The 15,845-nt window shown below is 57.2% G+C and overlaps 1 protein-coding gene across 2 annotated transcripts; it reads left to right on the forward strand.

Moving 5' to 3' along the window:
* NMRK2 (nicotinamide riboside kinase 2) lies at positions 1,435 to 5,878 on the forward strand. 2 transcript variants are annotated; one of them, XM_018050849.1, is made up of 7 exons: positions 1,435 to 1,617; positions 3,396 to 3,486; positions 3,995 to 4,043; positions 4,131 to 4,287; positions 4,756 to 4,827; positions 5,192 to 5,295; positions 5,561 to 5,878. In XM_018050849.1, the coding sequence occupies exons 1-7, from the start codon at positions 1,592 to 1,594 to the stop codon at positions 5,644 to 5,646; spliced, it is 585 nt and encodes a 194-aa protein (XP_017906338.1). In that variant the 5' UTR covers positions 1,435 to 1,591; the 3' UTR covers positions 5,647 to 5,878. The 2 variants fall into 2 exon arrangements, with proteins under 2 accessions (XP_017906338.1, XP_017906337.1); XM_018050848.1 differs by having other exon boundaries at positions 1,437 to 1,617; positions 5,189 to 5,295.

The raw sequence follows: 15,845 nt of genomic DNA on the forward strand, positions 1-15,845 counted from the left end.
CAAAAAAAGTTTTCAATTTTATCTAGCCCCCTCCCTGAATTTTTTAAAAACTATTATTTTTCATTAAAAAATATCATATTTGTGGACTTCCCTGGTGATGCAGTGGATAAGAATCCACCTGCCAGTGCAAAGGACACAGGTTCATCCCTGGTCTGGGAAGACTACACATTTTTTGGAGCAACTAAGCCTGTGTACCACAACTACTGAAGTCCAGGCACTCCAGAGCCCAAAGGCCACAACTACTGAACCCACATGCTGCAGCTACAGATGCTCTGAAACAAGAGAAGCCACCGCAATAAGAAGGCTGTGCAGCATAACCAAGAGTAGCCCCCGCTGCTCACGGCAACTAGAGAAAGTCCAAGCAAAGCAACAAAGACCCAGCACAGCCAAAAATCAATAAAATTATAAATATATATGTATATTACATTCATGTGACCATGTAGTTTTATCATTTTAAAAGTTGAAAAGGCTTTAATCTTTCTCAGTTTTAAGTTATAATGTGGTAAATATTATCCATGACAATATTCCATTTATTTATTTTTTTACTAAGGCCATCCCTTGAGCAGCTTTCGAGATCCTAGCTCCCCGACTAGGGATCAAACTCACGCCCCCTTCACTGGAAGGACAGAGTTTTAACTACTGGACCACAAGGAAGACCCAACAGTAATCCATTTAAACCAAAGCTCCCTGGGATCCTCAGTCGTTCTCAAGAGTGAGAAAGGGGGTCCTGAAAGCAAAAGATCTCCTCTGGTGGGGAGACAGGGTCTGGGATGTGGTCCCAGCTGGTCAGCAAGGTGTGGTGTTCTGTGGGCGGATCCACAGAGCCATGCCTCCCCAACCCTAGCCCACCCAGCTGCTGAGAGGCCAGAGGCTAAACCCAATGACGTCAGGCCTCACGTGGGCGCCCAAAGAACGGGCCCTGGTGTCACGCTGAGATTTTCCGGTGGCCAGGGTCACCTGAACAAAGCTATCTTGGGATTCACCGCTCTGGACCTTAAGCCCATCTTGGCAGCAACCCCCTTAGAAACGGAAGTCCCCTGCTGTGTGGAGCCCCCGGGGCTGGCCGGCTGCTGTGGCTGGAGACCGGGCCCAGGGGGGAGGTGTGAGCTCCTTTCTTCAGCCACCAGAGCCGGCCTTAATGTCAGGGTCAGGCGAGGGGACACACCGGCCTGGATATTTTTAGGGAAGGAAGGTGTGTGGCCGGTTATCTGTCCCCTGGGCAGCCTGGCCAGGAGGGGGAGGAGGGAAGGAGTAGGAGGAGGGGAGAGGGAGCGGGGTGACATCCACCCGCCGCCCCTGCCTGGCCGACCCGTGACTAATTTAGGCAAAAGGCAGCGTGGAGCTATTTCCATCCAGTGGGAACAGGTGCCGCGCGCCACCCCCACCCCGCCCGCCCACTTCAGCGCGCAGCCGCGCTCCCCACAGGCGGTGGGCCGCCCCACTCTGGGCAGCCTCCGTGCTGCCCCAGCCTATAAAGGCGCGGGGTTTTCTCAATGAAGCCGGGACGCACTGCGGGGTCGGGCCCAGCCGGGCACCCGGGAGTCAGGAGTCATCTTGCCAACCGCGGTCCCCGCCGCCCCTCCGCGCCGAGATGAAGTACATCGTGGGCATCGGAGGGTGAGCGGCCCGGGAGCGCGCGGAGGAGGGAGAGGCAGGCCGGGCGCGCCCCTGTGCGGGCCGAGGCGGCGGCCTGGGCAGGAGGCCAGGGGAATGAATGGAGGGCTGCCTGGAGCCTGGTGTCGCAGGGACCCGATGCCCAAGGTCGGAGTGCTGGGAGTGGGGTTCTGCCCTCTGTTTGGAAATTCCCCACTGGAAGTCCCTTCCCCACCCGGCACCCAGAGTAGACTAGACTCCCTGGGGATAGAAGACTAAAGTTATAAAGTTTAGGCAGTTCTTCTGAAGGGCTGGAGGGTGGGGATGGGGAGACACCAACCCCAGGAGGCTCCTGGGCAGGTGGGGTGGGGTCCTCAGAGTGGCACTCCGCTGTGTGGCACCCGCCTTTAGAAGCTCCTTCTGCTGACCTCAGGCAGGAACCTTGCTTTCCTGGGGGTTGTGGACTTTTAGGACTACGCCTGGGAAGCATTTAGCAGAAGCCGGGCTGGCCTGAAGCTCCAACCTGGGCGGTCGCCCTGGGTCCACCCTGCGTTTGGTTTAGTGCTCCATTACCCTCTTGAAATTCTTAACAGAATGAGACAAGGGCCCCCATTTCTGTAGCCAGCCCTAAGGGCACCGTGTGCCTGTCAGCAACAACTCAGATTAACGTCAGGCATGTGCTAACCTGCTCCCCTTCAGGCATGGAGGTCTCCTTTCCCACCAGCTCTTTTGAAAGCGGCAACTCCCTCCTTCCACACTCAGCTTTCCACTCCTGATTCCTGGGACAGGGACAGCCAGGTCAAAGGGACACTCACGTCCAGGAAGGCCTGACAGTCACCCTTCTGTGTCCTTCGACGGCCCCAGTCTAGAGTCCTTAGGGTGACCATCGTCCTGCTTTTCCTGGGACTGAAGGATCCCCAGGATTGGGGACTTTGGGCACTAAAACCAGAGATATCCCGGGCAGATGAGATTGAGCAGATCTCCCTGCTTTGCCCATTGTTTTTTGAGGATTTTATATATATATTTTTGCTACACCACATGGCTTGTGGGATCTTAGCTCTTCACCCAGGGATCGAACTAAGACCCTCAGCAGAGAAAGCACGGAGTCTTAACCACCAGGGAATTCCCACCCTTTGTCCTAAGGTGACTGCCTCTTCCCAGGTTTGCAGTTTTCCATTTAGCACTTGCTTTAATAGTCTGGCTTTTTTAAAAAGCCCTGCAGAGGCTAGGTCACACGTGGGCCTCAGTTTCCTGGTCTGTAAGACCAGCTCCCTGCCCCACCTCCTGGGTTTGCGGTCACACTGAATGAGTCCGAACACGGAAAGCAGTGCTTCCCTGACCCCAGCTGAGACTGCGTGTTAACTTGTCAGCTTGTTCCCACCTTCTCTGCTCTTTTCTGTTTCTTCCCACCGGCGAGGGCAGGCCTATGCCTGGCCCACGCGGGCAGTGGGCAGCAGGATGCCGGGCGGCCCAGGTTGGCCACTCAGAACCCCTCCCCTGACTTTCTGTTGCTGTTGCTGTTGTCCAGTCACTCAGTCGTGTCCGATTCTTTTTGACCCCATGGACTGCAGCATGCCAGCCTTCCTTGTCCTTCACTGTCTCCCGGAGTTTGCTCAAACCCATGTTCGTTGAGTCAGTGATGCCATCCAGCCATCTCATCCCCTGACTTCAGATGAATAGAAATACCCTTTTAGCACTACAGCCTTGTGTTTCAGGTTTCAGTCTGATCCTGGGGGCCCCTCAGACCCAGACAGGCCCACAGAAGGGACCCAGGCAGCCTCACAAGTATGCTCTGCCTACAGCATGACCAACGGCGGCAAGACTACCCTGACCAACAACCTCCTCAAGGCGCTGCCCAACTGCTGCGTGATCCACCAGGATGACTTCTTCAAGGTGGCTGCCCTGGCCAGGGGCAGGGGAGGGAGGTGGCCCCGCGAAGGAGCCTCAGGGCAGGCAGACCCCTCGGGGGTGCCCTGGGGCCGGCGTTTTCAATTACTGAGCACCTGCTATGTGCCTGGCAGGTTCTCAGGGCGCAGACAGGGGAGGTGCAGGTCCTGGAGAGGATGTGTCACCTGGGCGGTGCCCTTTATCCTCTGCTCCTCCCCTGTCCCGTCTGCAAAGTGGGCTCTGAGCCCACCCTCGCTGCTTTGTGGAGGGTGAGGGGCAACTTCACTATGGATGTAACTGGTCCCCACTCCTGGTCCCAGTAGTCATGAAGCTGGGGAGGGGGTTCTGAGTGCCTTGCCTGGGACCTCAGAGCCTGTGACTCTCAGCTGCAGGGGAACGGGGCAAGCCGGTGCCCCCAGACCCTCACCGGGGGCTCTCCGGGTGCTGTTCCCCCAGGGTGGGGTGAGGTGGGAAGGCGGGCACTGAGCCCGCGGCTTGGGCTCCTCTGTTTCAGCCCCAAGACCAAATAGCAGTTGGGGAGGACGGCTTCAAACAGTGGGACGGTAAGAATGGACGGCGGCAACCCTGCGCCCCTGCCCACAGTACCCCCCGGCCCCCACCCCACTAATGCCCTGTCTCCCGCCCCCTAGTGCTGGAGTCCCTGGACATGGAGGCCATGCTGAGCACCGTGCAGGCCTGGGTGAGCAGCCCCCGGAAGTTTGCCCGCGCCCACGGGGTCAGTGTCCGACTGGATGCCTCAGACACCCACATCCTCATTCTGGAAGGCTTCCTGCTCTATAGCTACAAGTGAGTATCTCCAGATCTAGGCCCCGGGCAATGCGGGCCGTCCCAGGTCACCAAGTCTCTATTTCGACAGACAGGACACCAAGGCCTGGGGGTGTGGGAGGCTTGGGATTGGGGCAGCAGGAAGCGGGGGACAGGCCTCTTGGGGGAACTGAGTCTTCTGTCTAGGACCTCAGCTTCCTCAGACAGCAGGCTTGATGGGATCCCCAACCTTGCTGGGTGACCCTGGGCAAGACACTGTACCTCTCTGGGCCCCCGAATTGGGAGAGAGGGATGACTCCAGCCTCAGAGTAGGGGGGCGCAGTGGGCATAGCAGGAGACTGGCCACTGCTGGTCCCCTCACTCATCCCTAACTTAATCAGCCCAGACCCCTCTCCCCACCCCACCCTTGTCACCCAGGAGCACGCCTGGAGGCTCTGGGGTTGTGTGCTTTGGCCCACGGGCGCTGACCATGTCCTCCACCCCTGCCAGGCCCCTGGTGGACTTGTACAGCCGAAGGTACTTCCTGACCGTCCCCTATGAAGAGTGCAAGTGGAGGAGAAGGTGAGCTTGGGGGGCTCTGTCTGCATCCCCAGGGGCGACCAGGAAATGGGTAATGCCTGCCAGACACACGGCCACCCTGAAGCTGCAGACTGCTCGGCAGCAGGCACTTGGGTGGCCGGTGCTGGGTTCCAGAGGCCCACAGCCTGGGGTCCGGATAGCATGACCCACCACTGCCCTGCCGTGGGCATCTCCCAGGCCCACTGGGAAAAATGCTGGAAGTTGGGGCACCCAGGCCCCAGCACAGGGCCCCTGACTCCGTGGGGTCCCCGCTCCTGACCTAGTTCCCGCACCCCAGGCTCTGCACTGGCACCACCCTCAGGTGACCTGCATGTTGCTCATCCTTGCCCATCTCCCTCCCCAGTAGGCGAAGCTACGCGGTCCCTGATCCTCCTGGCCTCTTCGACGGCCACGTGTGGCCTATGTACCAGAAGTATAAGCGGGAGATGGAGGCCAACGGTGTGGAAGTGGGTAAGTCCCTGAGTGAGATGAGGCTGGCCCCTCCCCTCCAGGACTTGGTGGGAAACCTAGAAGGCCTTCCTCAAGTCTTGCCAGCAGTCTCTTGCTTTGGGGCCCAGATGCTGGCCTGTCCCAGCTGCCTAACTCTGTGGGTCCGCTTCCTCCTGACCCAGCAGTCTGCCAGCCCTGCTGTGAGCCGGTTGGCAGCAGCCCCAGGGATCCGGCCCTCCCTTGGCTGAGCCCCCTGGGCCCCTGACTACGGCCTTTCCGACTGCAGTGTACCTGGACGGCATGAAGTCCCGCGAGGAGCTTTTCCACCAGGTCCTGGAAGACATTCAGAACTCACTCCTGAACCGCTCCTAGCAAGGCCCAAGAGGAGGGACCCAGCCCCCACTGCAGGGACCCACACACAGCTCCGGCCACAGCGCGGCCAGCGGGTGGCACTGCAGCCGGGCACTGCGTGACCATTCCCGTCGGAGAAGTCTTGTACAGATGAGAGTGGACGCCCCGCTCATAGCCCAGCAGCTTGGGGCCCACGATGCATCATCCATAACCTCAACAGCGGCTTACTTATTAAACCTGATCCTGTTTTTTAGTTGTTGGGGTCCAGCCTGTTGTGTTTGAGGTGCCAAGAGGGCCCCTCCCGGCCCTTCTCCTCAGTGTACTGGTAACCTCCACGGGTGACGCTGAGAGCTCCAGGCAGTGGCAGTCTCCACCTGGTGGACCCAAGGCAGCGTGGCCCTGGGTGGCTGCTTGAGGGTCTTTGGGCCTATTTCCTCAAAAGGGAAATTTCCTGCCAGCTTTCAGCACGTGGCGCGGCGCGGCCCAGAGCAGGGTCTGGGAAGTCAGCCCGGCCTGAGGGTGCCCCTGGCTCTTGGCTGAGCCCCACCCTCACTGCACCCTGGCACTTCCCCCATGATCGGAGCTGATACTACTTCTCATGATCCAGGAGGCTCATAAGCACACTCTCCGTGTCCCTGAGCCAGCCCTAGAAGGCTGGTGGTTCAGTTTATCGTGTACACCCATTTCACAGACAGGCCTGTGGAGATCCACAGAAAGGGTTGGTTCACAGTGGGTCAGTCCTGTAAGTCCTGCCCCGCCCCACATTTGGGGTCCCAGGCTCCTGGGAAATTGCTCGCTTTCTGTATCCCAGGTGGAAGCCTCCTGCTCGGATCCTGCCCCTTCTCAACAGTCTTCCTGCTAACAGAAATCACCTGGCATAACGCTCACCACTGCCTTTTGCCCCTGCAGCCTCATGACTCAGCACAGAGCAAGACACAAAGAAGAGAGTGCTGAGCAGATGGAAGGCAGCCCAGCAGGGGCAGGGGCTTCAGCTCAGGCCCAGTGCAGCCACTAGGAAGGTGACCAGCCATCCCCACGTACTGGGGACTTTCCTAGTTTTAACACAGAAAGCCCTGTTTCCCCAGAAATCTCTCAGAACCGAGATGATTTGCCACCATATTTTTAGTCTTTCTAGGGGCAGTGGAGCAAAGGTGAAGGAGCCCACAGGTCGAAGGTCGGGAGGGCCTGGGTGTCCGTCCCTGCCTGGCCATCAACCAACTGTGTACCTCGTGGCTCAGGACACCAAGTCTTGGGACATTTGTTGAACCTGTTAAGTGTCTGCTTGCTTCAAATCAACAAAACCAAAGAACAAACGACACTATTATGGGCTGAATTGTATACCCTCACATTCATATGTTGAAGCCCTGACCCTTAGGACCGCAGAATGTGACTGGGTCGTGAAGGTGGGTCTTAATCCAGGATGACTGGTGTCCATACAAGGAGAAGTTGGGGGACTTCCCTGGGGGTCCAGTGACTGAGACTCAGAGCGCCCAATGCAGGGGGCCTGGGTTTGATCCCTGGTCAGGGAAATAAAACCCACGTGCTGCAACTAAGACCCAACACAGCCAAATATATACATAAATACAAATTAAAAAACAAAGTCTTCTAGGGACTTCCAGTGGTGAAGACTCTGTGCTTCCACTGCTGAGGGTGTGGGTTCAATTCCTGGTCGGGGAACTAAGATCCTGCATGTCATAAGTATTTTTTTTTTAATTCACCAGGTTTTGATAAGAAAAAAAAATCACCCAAAGTAACTTTTTTTTTTTTTGGCTACATCAACACTGCTTATGAGATGTTAGTTTCCCAGCTAAGGATTGAACTTGGGTTCCTTGCAGTTAGAGTACCTAGTCCTACCAAATGGACCATCAGGGAATTTCCCAATGTGACTTTTATTCAGTGGAATTTTCGACATTTGTGACTTTAATTAAAAAAATGCATTAATGCCGGACTTCCCTGATGGTCCAGTGGTTGGGACTCCACACTTCCAGTGTAGGTGAAGTGGGTTTAATCCCTAGTTGGGGAACCCACATGTCACGGGGCTTGGCATGACCAAAAAGAAAAATAGAATAAAAATACTATTTTTAAAAATGGCATCATTGACTCAATGGACATGAGTTTGAGCAAACTCTGGAGATGGTGAAGGATTCCCTTCTGGGAGAAGGGAAGCCTGGCATGCTGCAGTCCATGGAGTTGCAGAGTCGGACACGACTTAGCAATTGAATAAGATTTTTTAAATGCATTAATACTCGTAACTCGCTAACAGCACATAACTGTCCTGCTAATAAATCAGGTGCTCAGTGTAATGGGTTAGAGTTACTGGGTCTGTAGTACTTGGGTCAGCAAAGGATGGCCCCTGGGTCCAATCCAGCCCACTGTAGGTTTTTGCACATCCTTCAAGCTGAAAATGGCTTCACAGTTTTAAATGGTTGTGGGAAAAAAAATTTAAGAGAAAAATTAAATTTCGTGACACATATATTGCAGGTATTCAAATTTCAGCACCTATAAATAAAGCTTTACTGGCCTTCAGTCATGCCTATTCACGTGTGTGTCAGCTATGGCTTCTTTCACGCCACGTGGCCCAGCTGAGTGGCTGTAGCAGACCCTCAAGTCTGCATAGCTGGAATCAGTTACCTCCTGCAGCGGCTACACACACTGCAGTGATGTGAGGGCTGGGGTAGAGGGCCACCGGGAGCGGTCACTGTGTCCTGGAGGGCAGGAGGGACCTGGGGCAGGGCCAGCAGGGAGTTTCAGCAGGCCTGCCAAGTCCTGCCCTTTGCCACAGGCACGGAGCATAGCGACGCTGATCCACCGGTCACCAGGCCCAAAATAGCCCAGGATGGGACCGGGAAACGGGAGAGGAGGCTCCGGGGCAGCCTGAGCCCTGCCCAGTCACTGGTCATTATGAAAACAGTAGAGGCGGAGCGGGGGACCATCTCCACCCAGCGTGCACAGAACTTTCCATGTTTCAGCACTGAGGGTTCCCCACGCTGGGAAAGCCCGGGTCCAGGCAAACTGAGAGTTTGCCCCCTGATGGGGGCCAGTCACCTGGAGAGGATGGGTTATCCTATGACCCACTTCCCTAGGACTCAGAGAGGGAAGGGACCTGCCCATGGTCGATCAGCAGAGTTCAGATTTGAACTCCAGTCTGGAAATGCCCACCCAGGGCTTTCTCCAGCCAGGGAAGCATGCCAGGCCACTCACACTTGCCCCAGATGGCCCTCCCACCTGAACCCCTGGAAGAATCTCTCAATTCTTCTACAACCATCTGACGGGCCCAGCGGATCAGCCCCATCACAGGAAGGCTCCAGGCCAGGCTAACTTGTGCCTTCCCCAGACAGAACCCCAAGACTAACCCAACATGCCCCTCCAGTGTCCACCAAGTGGGTCAGTGCCAGGCAGTGTCCCCAGGCCCTAGGATGGGAGGCCCCAAGACAAGGCAGCCTGGAGCATGAGTGGGCAGCCCTGGAACCCAGCTGCCTCAGCCCATCCTGGAGAGAGCCCCTGGGCAGGTAACATGCCCCCTGGGCTTGGGAAGCCCACTGCTGCCGGGTCTGTGGCAGGTCTTTCCACCCTCCATGATGACGAGCCTGAGGCCCGCCCCTAGCCTGGCCAGCCATAGTGTGGGTACACCCACCTGTGGGACACCTGTCTGGTGCTTGGGGAGTCTGGGAGAGCTCTCCTGTGCTCTGGCAACCAGAATAACCTATTCTTGTTTTCCAGATGAGGAAACTGAGGCTCCCAGGGGTGGAGTCCCTTGGCCCCAGGAGACAGGGTTCCAGGCCAGGCAGACGGGCCTGGGACATGGCTGCACTCACAGTCCTGCAGGAGCCATCACCACCAGGCCCCCAGCCCCAGGCCCGGAGGAGCCCCTCCCAGTTCCCGGTGCCCCCACTGCCTCCCTCCAAGGTCCCTTCTGTGGCCATTCATTCTCCTCCTGCCCGCATCAGGGGGCTGGAGCAGACTCCCCTACCAGTACTACGGTATGTATTAGTTCTCTTTACGAATCTCGCTTACTTTATTGGTTTTAACTAAATTCACTTGAAGAGGAAACTTTATGACCTTGCTGTGGATGGGGAAGTCTGCATGTCCTGACATGCGTTAGAATGAAACACATCACTAAAAACACTAAGAAGGCCTGCTCCCGTGTCCCCTGAAATCACCCCTGGGGCACCCAGTGATAAGCACCCCACCTTCCTGGAATGCCCAAAGCCAGCAGCCTCAGGTTGGGGCTTCTCAACCGGGGGCGATGCTGCCCCCTGCCCAGGGCACACTGGGCAATGTGACACGACACTAGGGATGTGCGGTTGTTACACTGGAGGCCCCTGGCATCAAGGGTGTGGGGCCAGGGAGGCCACTCCACGTCCCCCAGCGCCCAGGACGCCCCACAACCAAGACCCAACTGGCCTGAATGTCAGCAGAGCCGAGGGGAGACAAGCTGGACTAAAGGCAGAGAACTGGCTCAAAACCCTACTCCCCGACTTGGGGCGCCCCGAGTGGGATTCTGCTGTGTAGACCAGGCTAAGCACCCAGGATGGGACAGACCCTGACACACGCCCACGTGACGCACTCACACCCACGTGCCCCTCATCCGGTGGCTGACACCTTCCTGGGCCAAGTCACCCCCACCCCCAGGAACTTGGCCTGGCCTGCCCGCCACCCCACTTCTTGGATCCCTACAGGGCCCCAGGCGCCAGGCAGCTCATCTCCAACGGGGGACAAGGTGCATCCTCAGGATTGCTGGGGGTTGAGGGGGATGGGAGAGATTCCAGGGGGCCCCTCACTGGAATCTGGCTCCTCTGAGGCCACCCTGACTAGGAAGTCCCTCTGGGGATACCCTATCCCACCCCAGCCCACTGCAGACATATAGATGGGCGGGTGACCTTCCATGCAGAGCGTCCCCAGGCAAGCCTCTGGCCGGTCACCCCACCAGAGCTCTGCTGGGGGGACCCTTCCTGAATGTCCTAACAGCCCTGGGAGGAGGAAGACAGCAGCAGAGGCCCAGGAGGTGGGGGGCGAGGCTGCAGAGCCCGCTCCCTGCCCCCTACCTTCCTTGTTCTATTTCAGGACGCCCCCACCCCAAGCACTTGCCACTCACATCAAGTAGCACTCAGCCGGCCCTCTTAATCAGCAGTAACTCTGCCCGCCCCACCTGAGTCCCCACAGGGTCAGAGCGGTTGCCTCTGAAGGTGGCCCCCACCTCAGGCATCCTGTCTGCCAGGACGCTGAGGGGGAGTCCTTGAGACACACCCTGGGATGGGGGGACAGCCAGTGCCTAAGAGAGGAGCAGGCTGACTGGGAGAGACAGGCAGCCACAGGCCCTCCACGGTCGCCCAGGAGCACCCCCCAAGTCCACCCAGAGCACTCTGGGGGGAGCCTGGGGCTCCCTCCAAGACATGCCTTCATGGCCACCCTGTCCAGTTTAAGCTTCTCTCGGCCTTCGAAAAGCCAGGGAGAGGAGGGAGCGGCGGAGGGTGCAGAGGCAATCTGCCATCATACAAACAGGGCCCACCTGTAAGTCCTCCTTGTCTGGGGACCCTCAAAAATACAAAACCCCAGGGGGTGGGGTTCAGCCACCAGCTTCCCTAGTGGCTCGAATAATAAAGAATCTGCCTGCAACGCAGGAGACCAGGTTCGATTCCTGGGTTGGGAAGATCCCCTGGAGAAGGGAATGGCTATCTATTCCAATATTCTTGCCTGGAGAATCCCATGGACAGAGGGGCCTGGCGGGCTACAGTCCATGGGGCTGCAAAGAGTCAGACACGACTGAACGACTAACACACACACGCAGGGGGTGAGGTGGACACTGGGGAGTTAGGGGTGCGGGTGGGTGGGGGGAAGCCCTGGGCTCCCTGAGGGGAGACAGCACCTCAGCCATAACTGCAGGACGCAGGCATCCTGGGGTCAACTGGCCAGGGAGGGGCCCCGCTCTGTCCCCGCAGGACAAGGAGAGTCCAGCAGGAGAAGGCCCAGCCCCCACTCCTCCCCTACCCCTCCTGGCACCCTCTCCCAGCCCGCCGGTGGAGTGCCCCAGGCGAGGCTGTGTTTGCGCGTCCTGTGCGTGGGGTATGTCTTTCACCGTGGTTCTGTGTCTCACTTTTCCGGCCACCGAGTGGGGCTGGGCAGAGGGACAGGGGGATGGTTTCAGTACTTACTTTTCTTTTTCTCTCTGTACAACGGGGGGGCTAAAGGTCTCGGGGGCTGAAGGAGCCTCCTGATGCTGGCGGGGCTGGCTTTATAGGCCACCCTGTGCCCTGGGCAGGCGTTTCGGTTATTAATAGTGGCCGCCGCCTCTTGCCCGAGTATGGTCAGGAGCACAGCAGCTGTGGGTGTGTGGCCACTGGGCCAGGGCAGGTGGCACAGACAGACAGCCCTCTGCCTCCTGAGAGGTCAAGCATGGGCTGGTGACACCTGGGCCAAGCCTCCCAATCTAACCCCACCAGCTTAGTGATGGGGTGCCCAGGATGTGCTGGGCCCCGACACACCCCTTCCTCCATCCCTTGCCCCCACTCTGGGCACCACTGTCTCTAAGGACAAAGCTGACGCACACAGAGGTGCCCTGCCTGCCAAGAGCCAGGTCAGGGGCCACGTGAACCTAGGCCCAGCTGACTCATTTAGCAAATAGCGCGTGGTTAACGCAGATACTGGTGGGCGGCCTCAGTTAAGGCCCAATCTGGGACTTCCCTGGTGGTCCAGGGGTTAAGACTCCACGCTTCTATGCAGAGAGAGTGAGGGTTCCATCCCTGGTCAGGAAACTAAGACCCCACATGCTGTGTGGCCAAAAAAAGGCCCAATCTCATGTGCTAGGAAAACCGGGAGGGCCCCAGCCACCCCAGATGAGGTCCACTGGCCCAACGCCAGCTTTCTCAAGGGACCAAGAGACCGGATGGGCTCCTGCTGTCACTGCCCCGCCAGCCCTCAGAATTATTCAAGCAAGTCAGCAACACCCTCCCACCTAGTCCTCTCATCACTAAAGCCTGCCCCACACAGCCCAGGGTTCACCCTGCCCGAGTGCGCCCCAAGTACCCCAGGGGCCTGCAGCATCCTTCTTCCCAGAGCTGTGAGTCCACATGATTAATAGGGAGCCGTCCATTCCTCTGCCTGTGTCAGACGTCCTGTGTCTAGCCACCTTTGACCCCACAGTGGGGCCCTTGCTCTCTCCAATGAGTGACAAGGAGGGGATTGAAACACAGGCCACTGGGAATTCCTTGGCGGTCCAGTGGTTAGGACTCTGCACTCTCATCGCTGTGGCCCCAAGTTCAATCCCTGGCTGGTGAGCTAAGATCCCACAAGCCACATGGCATAAAAAAGAAAGGAGAAAAAGAAGTCACTCACCCAGGATCCTCCAGGTGAGCAGCCCAGCCACAACCCGCAGTTCTGTCCACGCCCCACCTGGTCCACTCCAGGGTCTGAACCCTGCCCACCCCACCACCCTGGAGGGTCCACATTGCCTCAGCTCCCTGCCCAACAGGTAGGCAGGAAGGTACATGGATGGGGCGGGCAACCACAGGACATCGCTGGATCCCCCTGTGCCAAGTCCTTGTCCTGCGGTGGCCTTGAAATCATCTCCCCTCAAGGGGACCCCAAGACCCCCACCCCTCCCCTGTCTTCCCCCAGCTCCAGCCCCTCCTGACCCTTCTCTGCTGGCCTTTGGTAGTGCCAGGAGGCTTCCTGACCTTTGGAGAACTTCTCTATAGGGCCAGCTGTCAACCCTCCCCCGAAAGATGGAAGCCATCGGCCAGATTCAGGGAACAGTGAGAAAGCTCAGCCCAGGGCTGGAAATAGCCCCAGTGATGCATCCCCCCAGCCTGAGGGAGCCGACAGAAGCAGATAGGGTAGGGGGGCTGAAGAAACAGAACCAGGCTCTGCTTTCTTGACATGAGAGAGGCCACTTCTGGTCTTAGTCATTTCTGGATCTAAGCCTGGCCATGGTGTGCATCCGAGAAAAGGTCTCTATAATTAATGAGCTTAAAGAAACAAAGGGCTTTCCTGGTGGCTCAGACAGTAAAGAATCCGCCCGAAAAGGGAGAGACCTGGGTTTGATCCCTGGGTCCAGAAGATCCCCTAAAGAAGGGAAAGGCTACCCACCCCAGTATTCTTGACTGGAGAATCTCATGGACAGAGGAATATAGTGGGTTACAGTCCACAGGGAGGCAAAGAGCAAAGAGTTGAACATGACTGAGTGACTAACACTTTCACTCAGGAAACAAAAGAAAGCAGAGATGAAAGACTGCTCATCAGGCAAGAGAAGCAACAGTGGCAAAGATCAGTTGTAAAGACACCTCAGTTCTGGTAGTAATGGTAAAGATTAGCCTAAAGCACTTTTTCATTCACGTTTTTACTTTTTTTTGGGGGGGGGCACCTTACAGCATACAGGATCTTAGTTCTCTGACCAGTGATTGGACCTGTGCCCTTTGCAGTGGAAGTGCAGGACCTTAACCACTGGACCACCAGGAAAATCCCCTGAAGCACCCTCTTGAGCTGTTTGGCGAAATTTAAACCCCCCTTGAGAGCTAAACCGTCAGATCAACTGGAACCTAAGGGGTGATGATATTGACCTTCTCTGACTTTCGTGACTTCAATCAAATAAAGCTTGGTCTCTGTCTAACGCCTCAAATTGGAGCCCTCCCACCCTCTCCTGGTGTGGCTGTAGAGGCATGATCATGACCCCTGTGCCCGCCCCCATCGCTCTCTGCAGCTGGTGTCATGACATCTACTTGGAGAATTTGACCTGCCCGGGGACTGCTCGGCTGGCCTGAGTTCTCGCGCGCTCTGAGTTGCTCTGATTGAATTCGTTTCCGCGGGACTCTAGAAGTTCCCGCCCCTCCTCCTAGCATCTCTGGTGGGAGCAGCTGTTGCCATCATGGTACGGTAAGCAGTGAGGGGGATCTCTGCAGTTTCAGCAGAACCCCAGCCTCCCTCACTCGCCATCCTCTGCACAAGCTTGGCTCTGAGATAAACATGGGCTTTCAGTGGCTTCCTTGCAACAAGCTTCACATATATGAACCAACCGCTGGGCGGGTCCATCCTGATGCCACCAGCTGGGAGGATGGGACTCATGGCTCCCATGGTTCATCCTCCCCATCCCCTACCCACCCCCACCCAGCCCCGCTCAAGAAGCAGCACGGGTGTGTGCTAAGCCTCCTTAGTCATGTCCAGCTCTTTTCAATACTACGGACTAGTCCACCATGCTCCTCTGTCCACGGGATCCCCCAAGAAAGAAAACTGGAGTGGGTTGTCATTTCCTCCTCCAGGGGATCTTCTCAACCCAGGGATCGAACCCACGTCTCTTCTCCTGCATTGCAGGCAGATTCTTTACCACTGAGCCGCCAGGGAAGCCCCTCAAAAACCAGGCAAGAAGACAAAGCCAGACACAGGGAGCCCTGGTTCTGCAGACCTACTGGGAGGCCCATGCTCCTTGTAGTACTCAGCACTAACTTGCACCACCGCCCCCCCAATCACACTCCTGAAAGAAAAGGGGCTGAGGGCGTGGCAGAGGGACGGGGTGCTGAAAGAGGGGAAGTGAGAGTTGAGTTGCTCAGTGAACCAATAGGGGGGGTTGCTGTGCACCTTCATCAGTGCAAGTCTGCTACCTCACACCCAGCGCCTTAAAACATGTGTTGTCATCTCACAGTTGTGGGCCAGGAGTCTTGATTGGCCTACCTGGGTCCTCTGCAGAGGGTCCCTCAGGAGGCTGCAATCCAGGTGCCAGCCCAGGCTGGGCTTTATTCGAAGGCTGGACTAGAGAAGGACCCACAGCTAGGACCCCTCACATGGTTGGTGAGCTTCGCTGCCCGCTGGCTGTTACTTGCCACATGGGCCTGTCCAACATGTGGACAAAGCTCACCACGTCAAAGCCAGCAATGAAGTCAGCTGGAAGTCAGTCTGTGCAGCCTACCCACCAATGTGACCTCCAGCACCTCCATAGCATTCTGTCATCAAACTGCCAGGAGGCCAGCCTGCTCTTAAGGGAGTAGGGAGCAGGAGCGGAGGCTCCTTGGGGGCCTGTCTGCCAGACAAGGTGAATCACAGCATGTTAGCTTGCAGGCTCTGCCAAGGGTCAATACTATCAGTAAATTATTGTGGGGGACAGAGACACTGGCAGGTGCTTTGTGAACACACAGTGGTTCCCTGTGCCCTTAGCTGACAGATTGAGAAAGCAATTCGAGACGACCTGGGTCAGGGGGCAGAGGTCGTCTCAGAGCAAGGACCCTGAAGACACT

Source organism: Capra hircus, chromosome 7 (genome assembly GCF_001704415.2).
Source record: "Capra hircus breed San Clemente chromosome 7, ASM170441v1, whole genome shotgun sequence".
NCBI lineage: Eukaryota > Metazoa > Chordata > Mammalia > Artiodactyla > Bovidae > Capra > Capra hircus.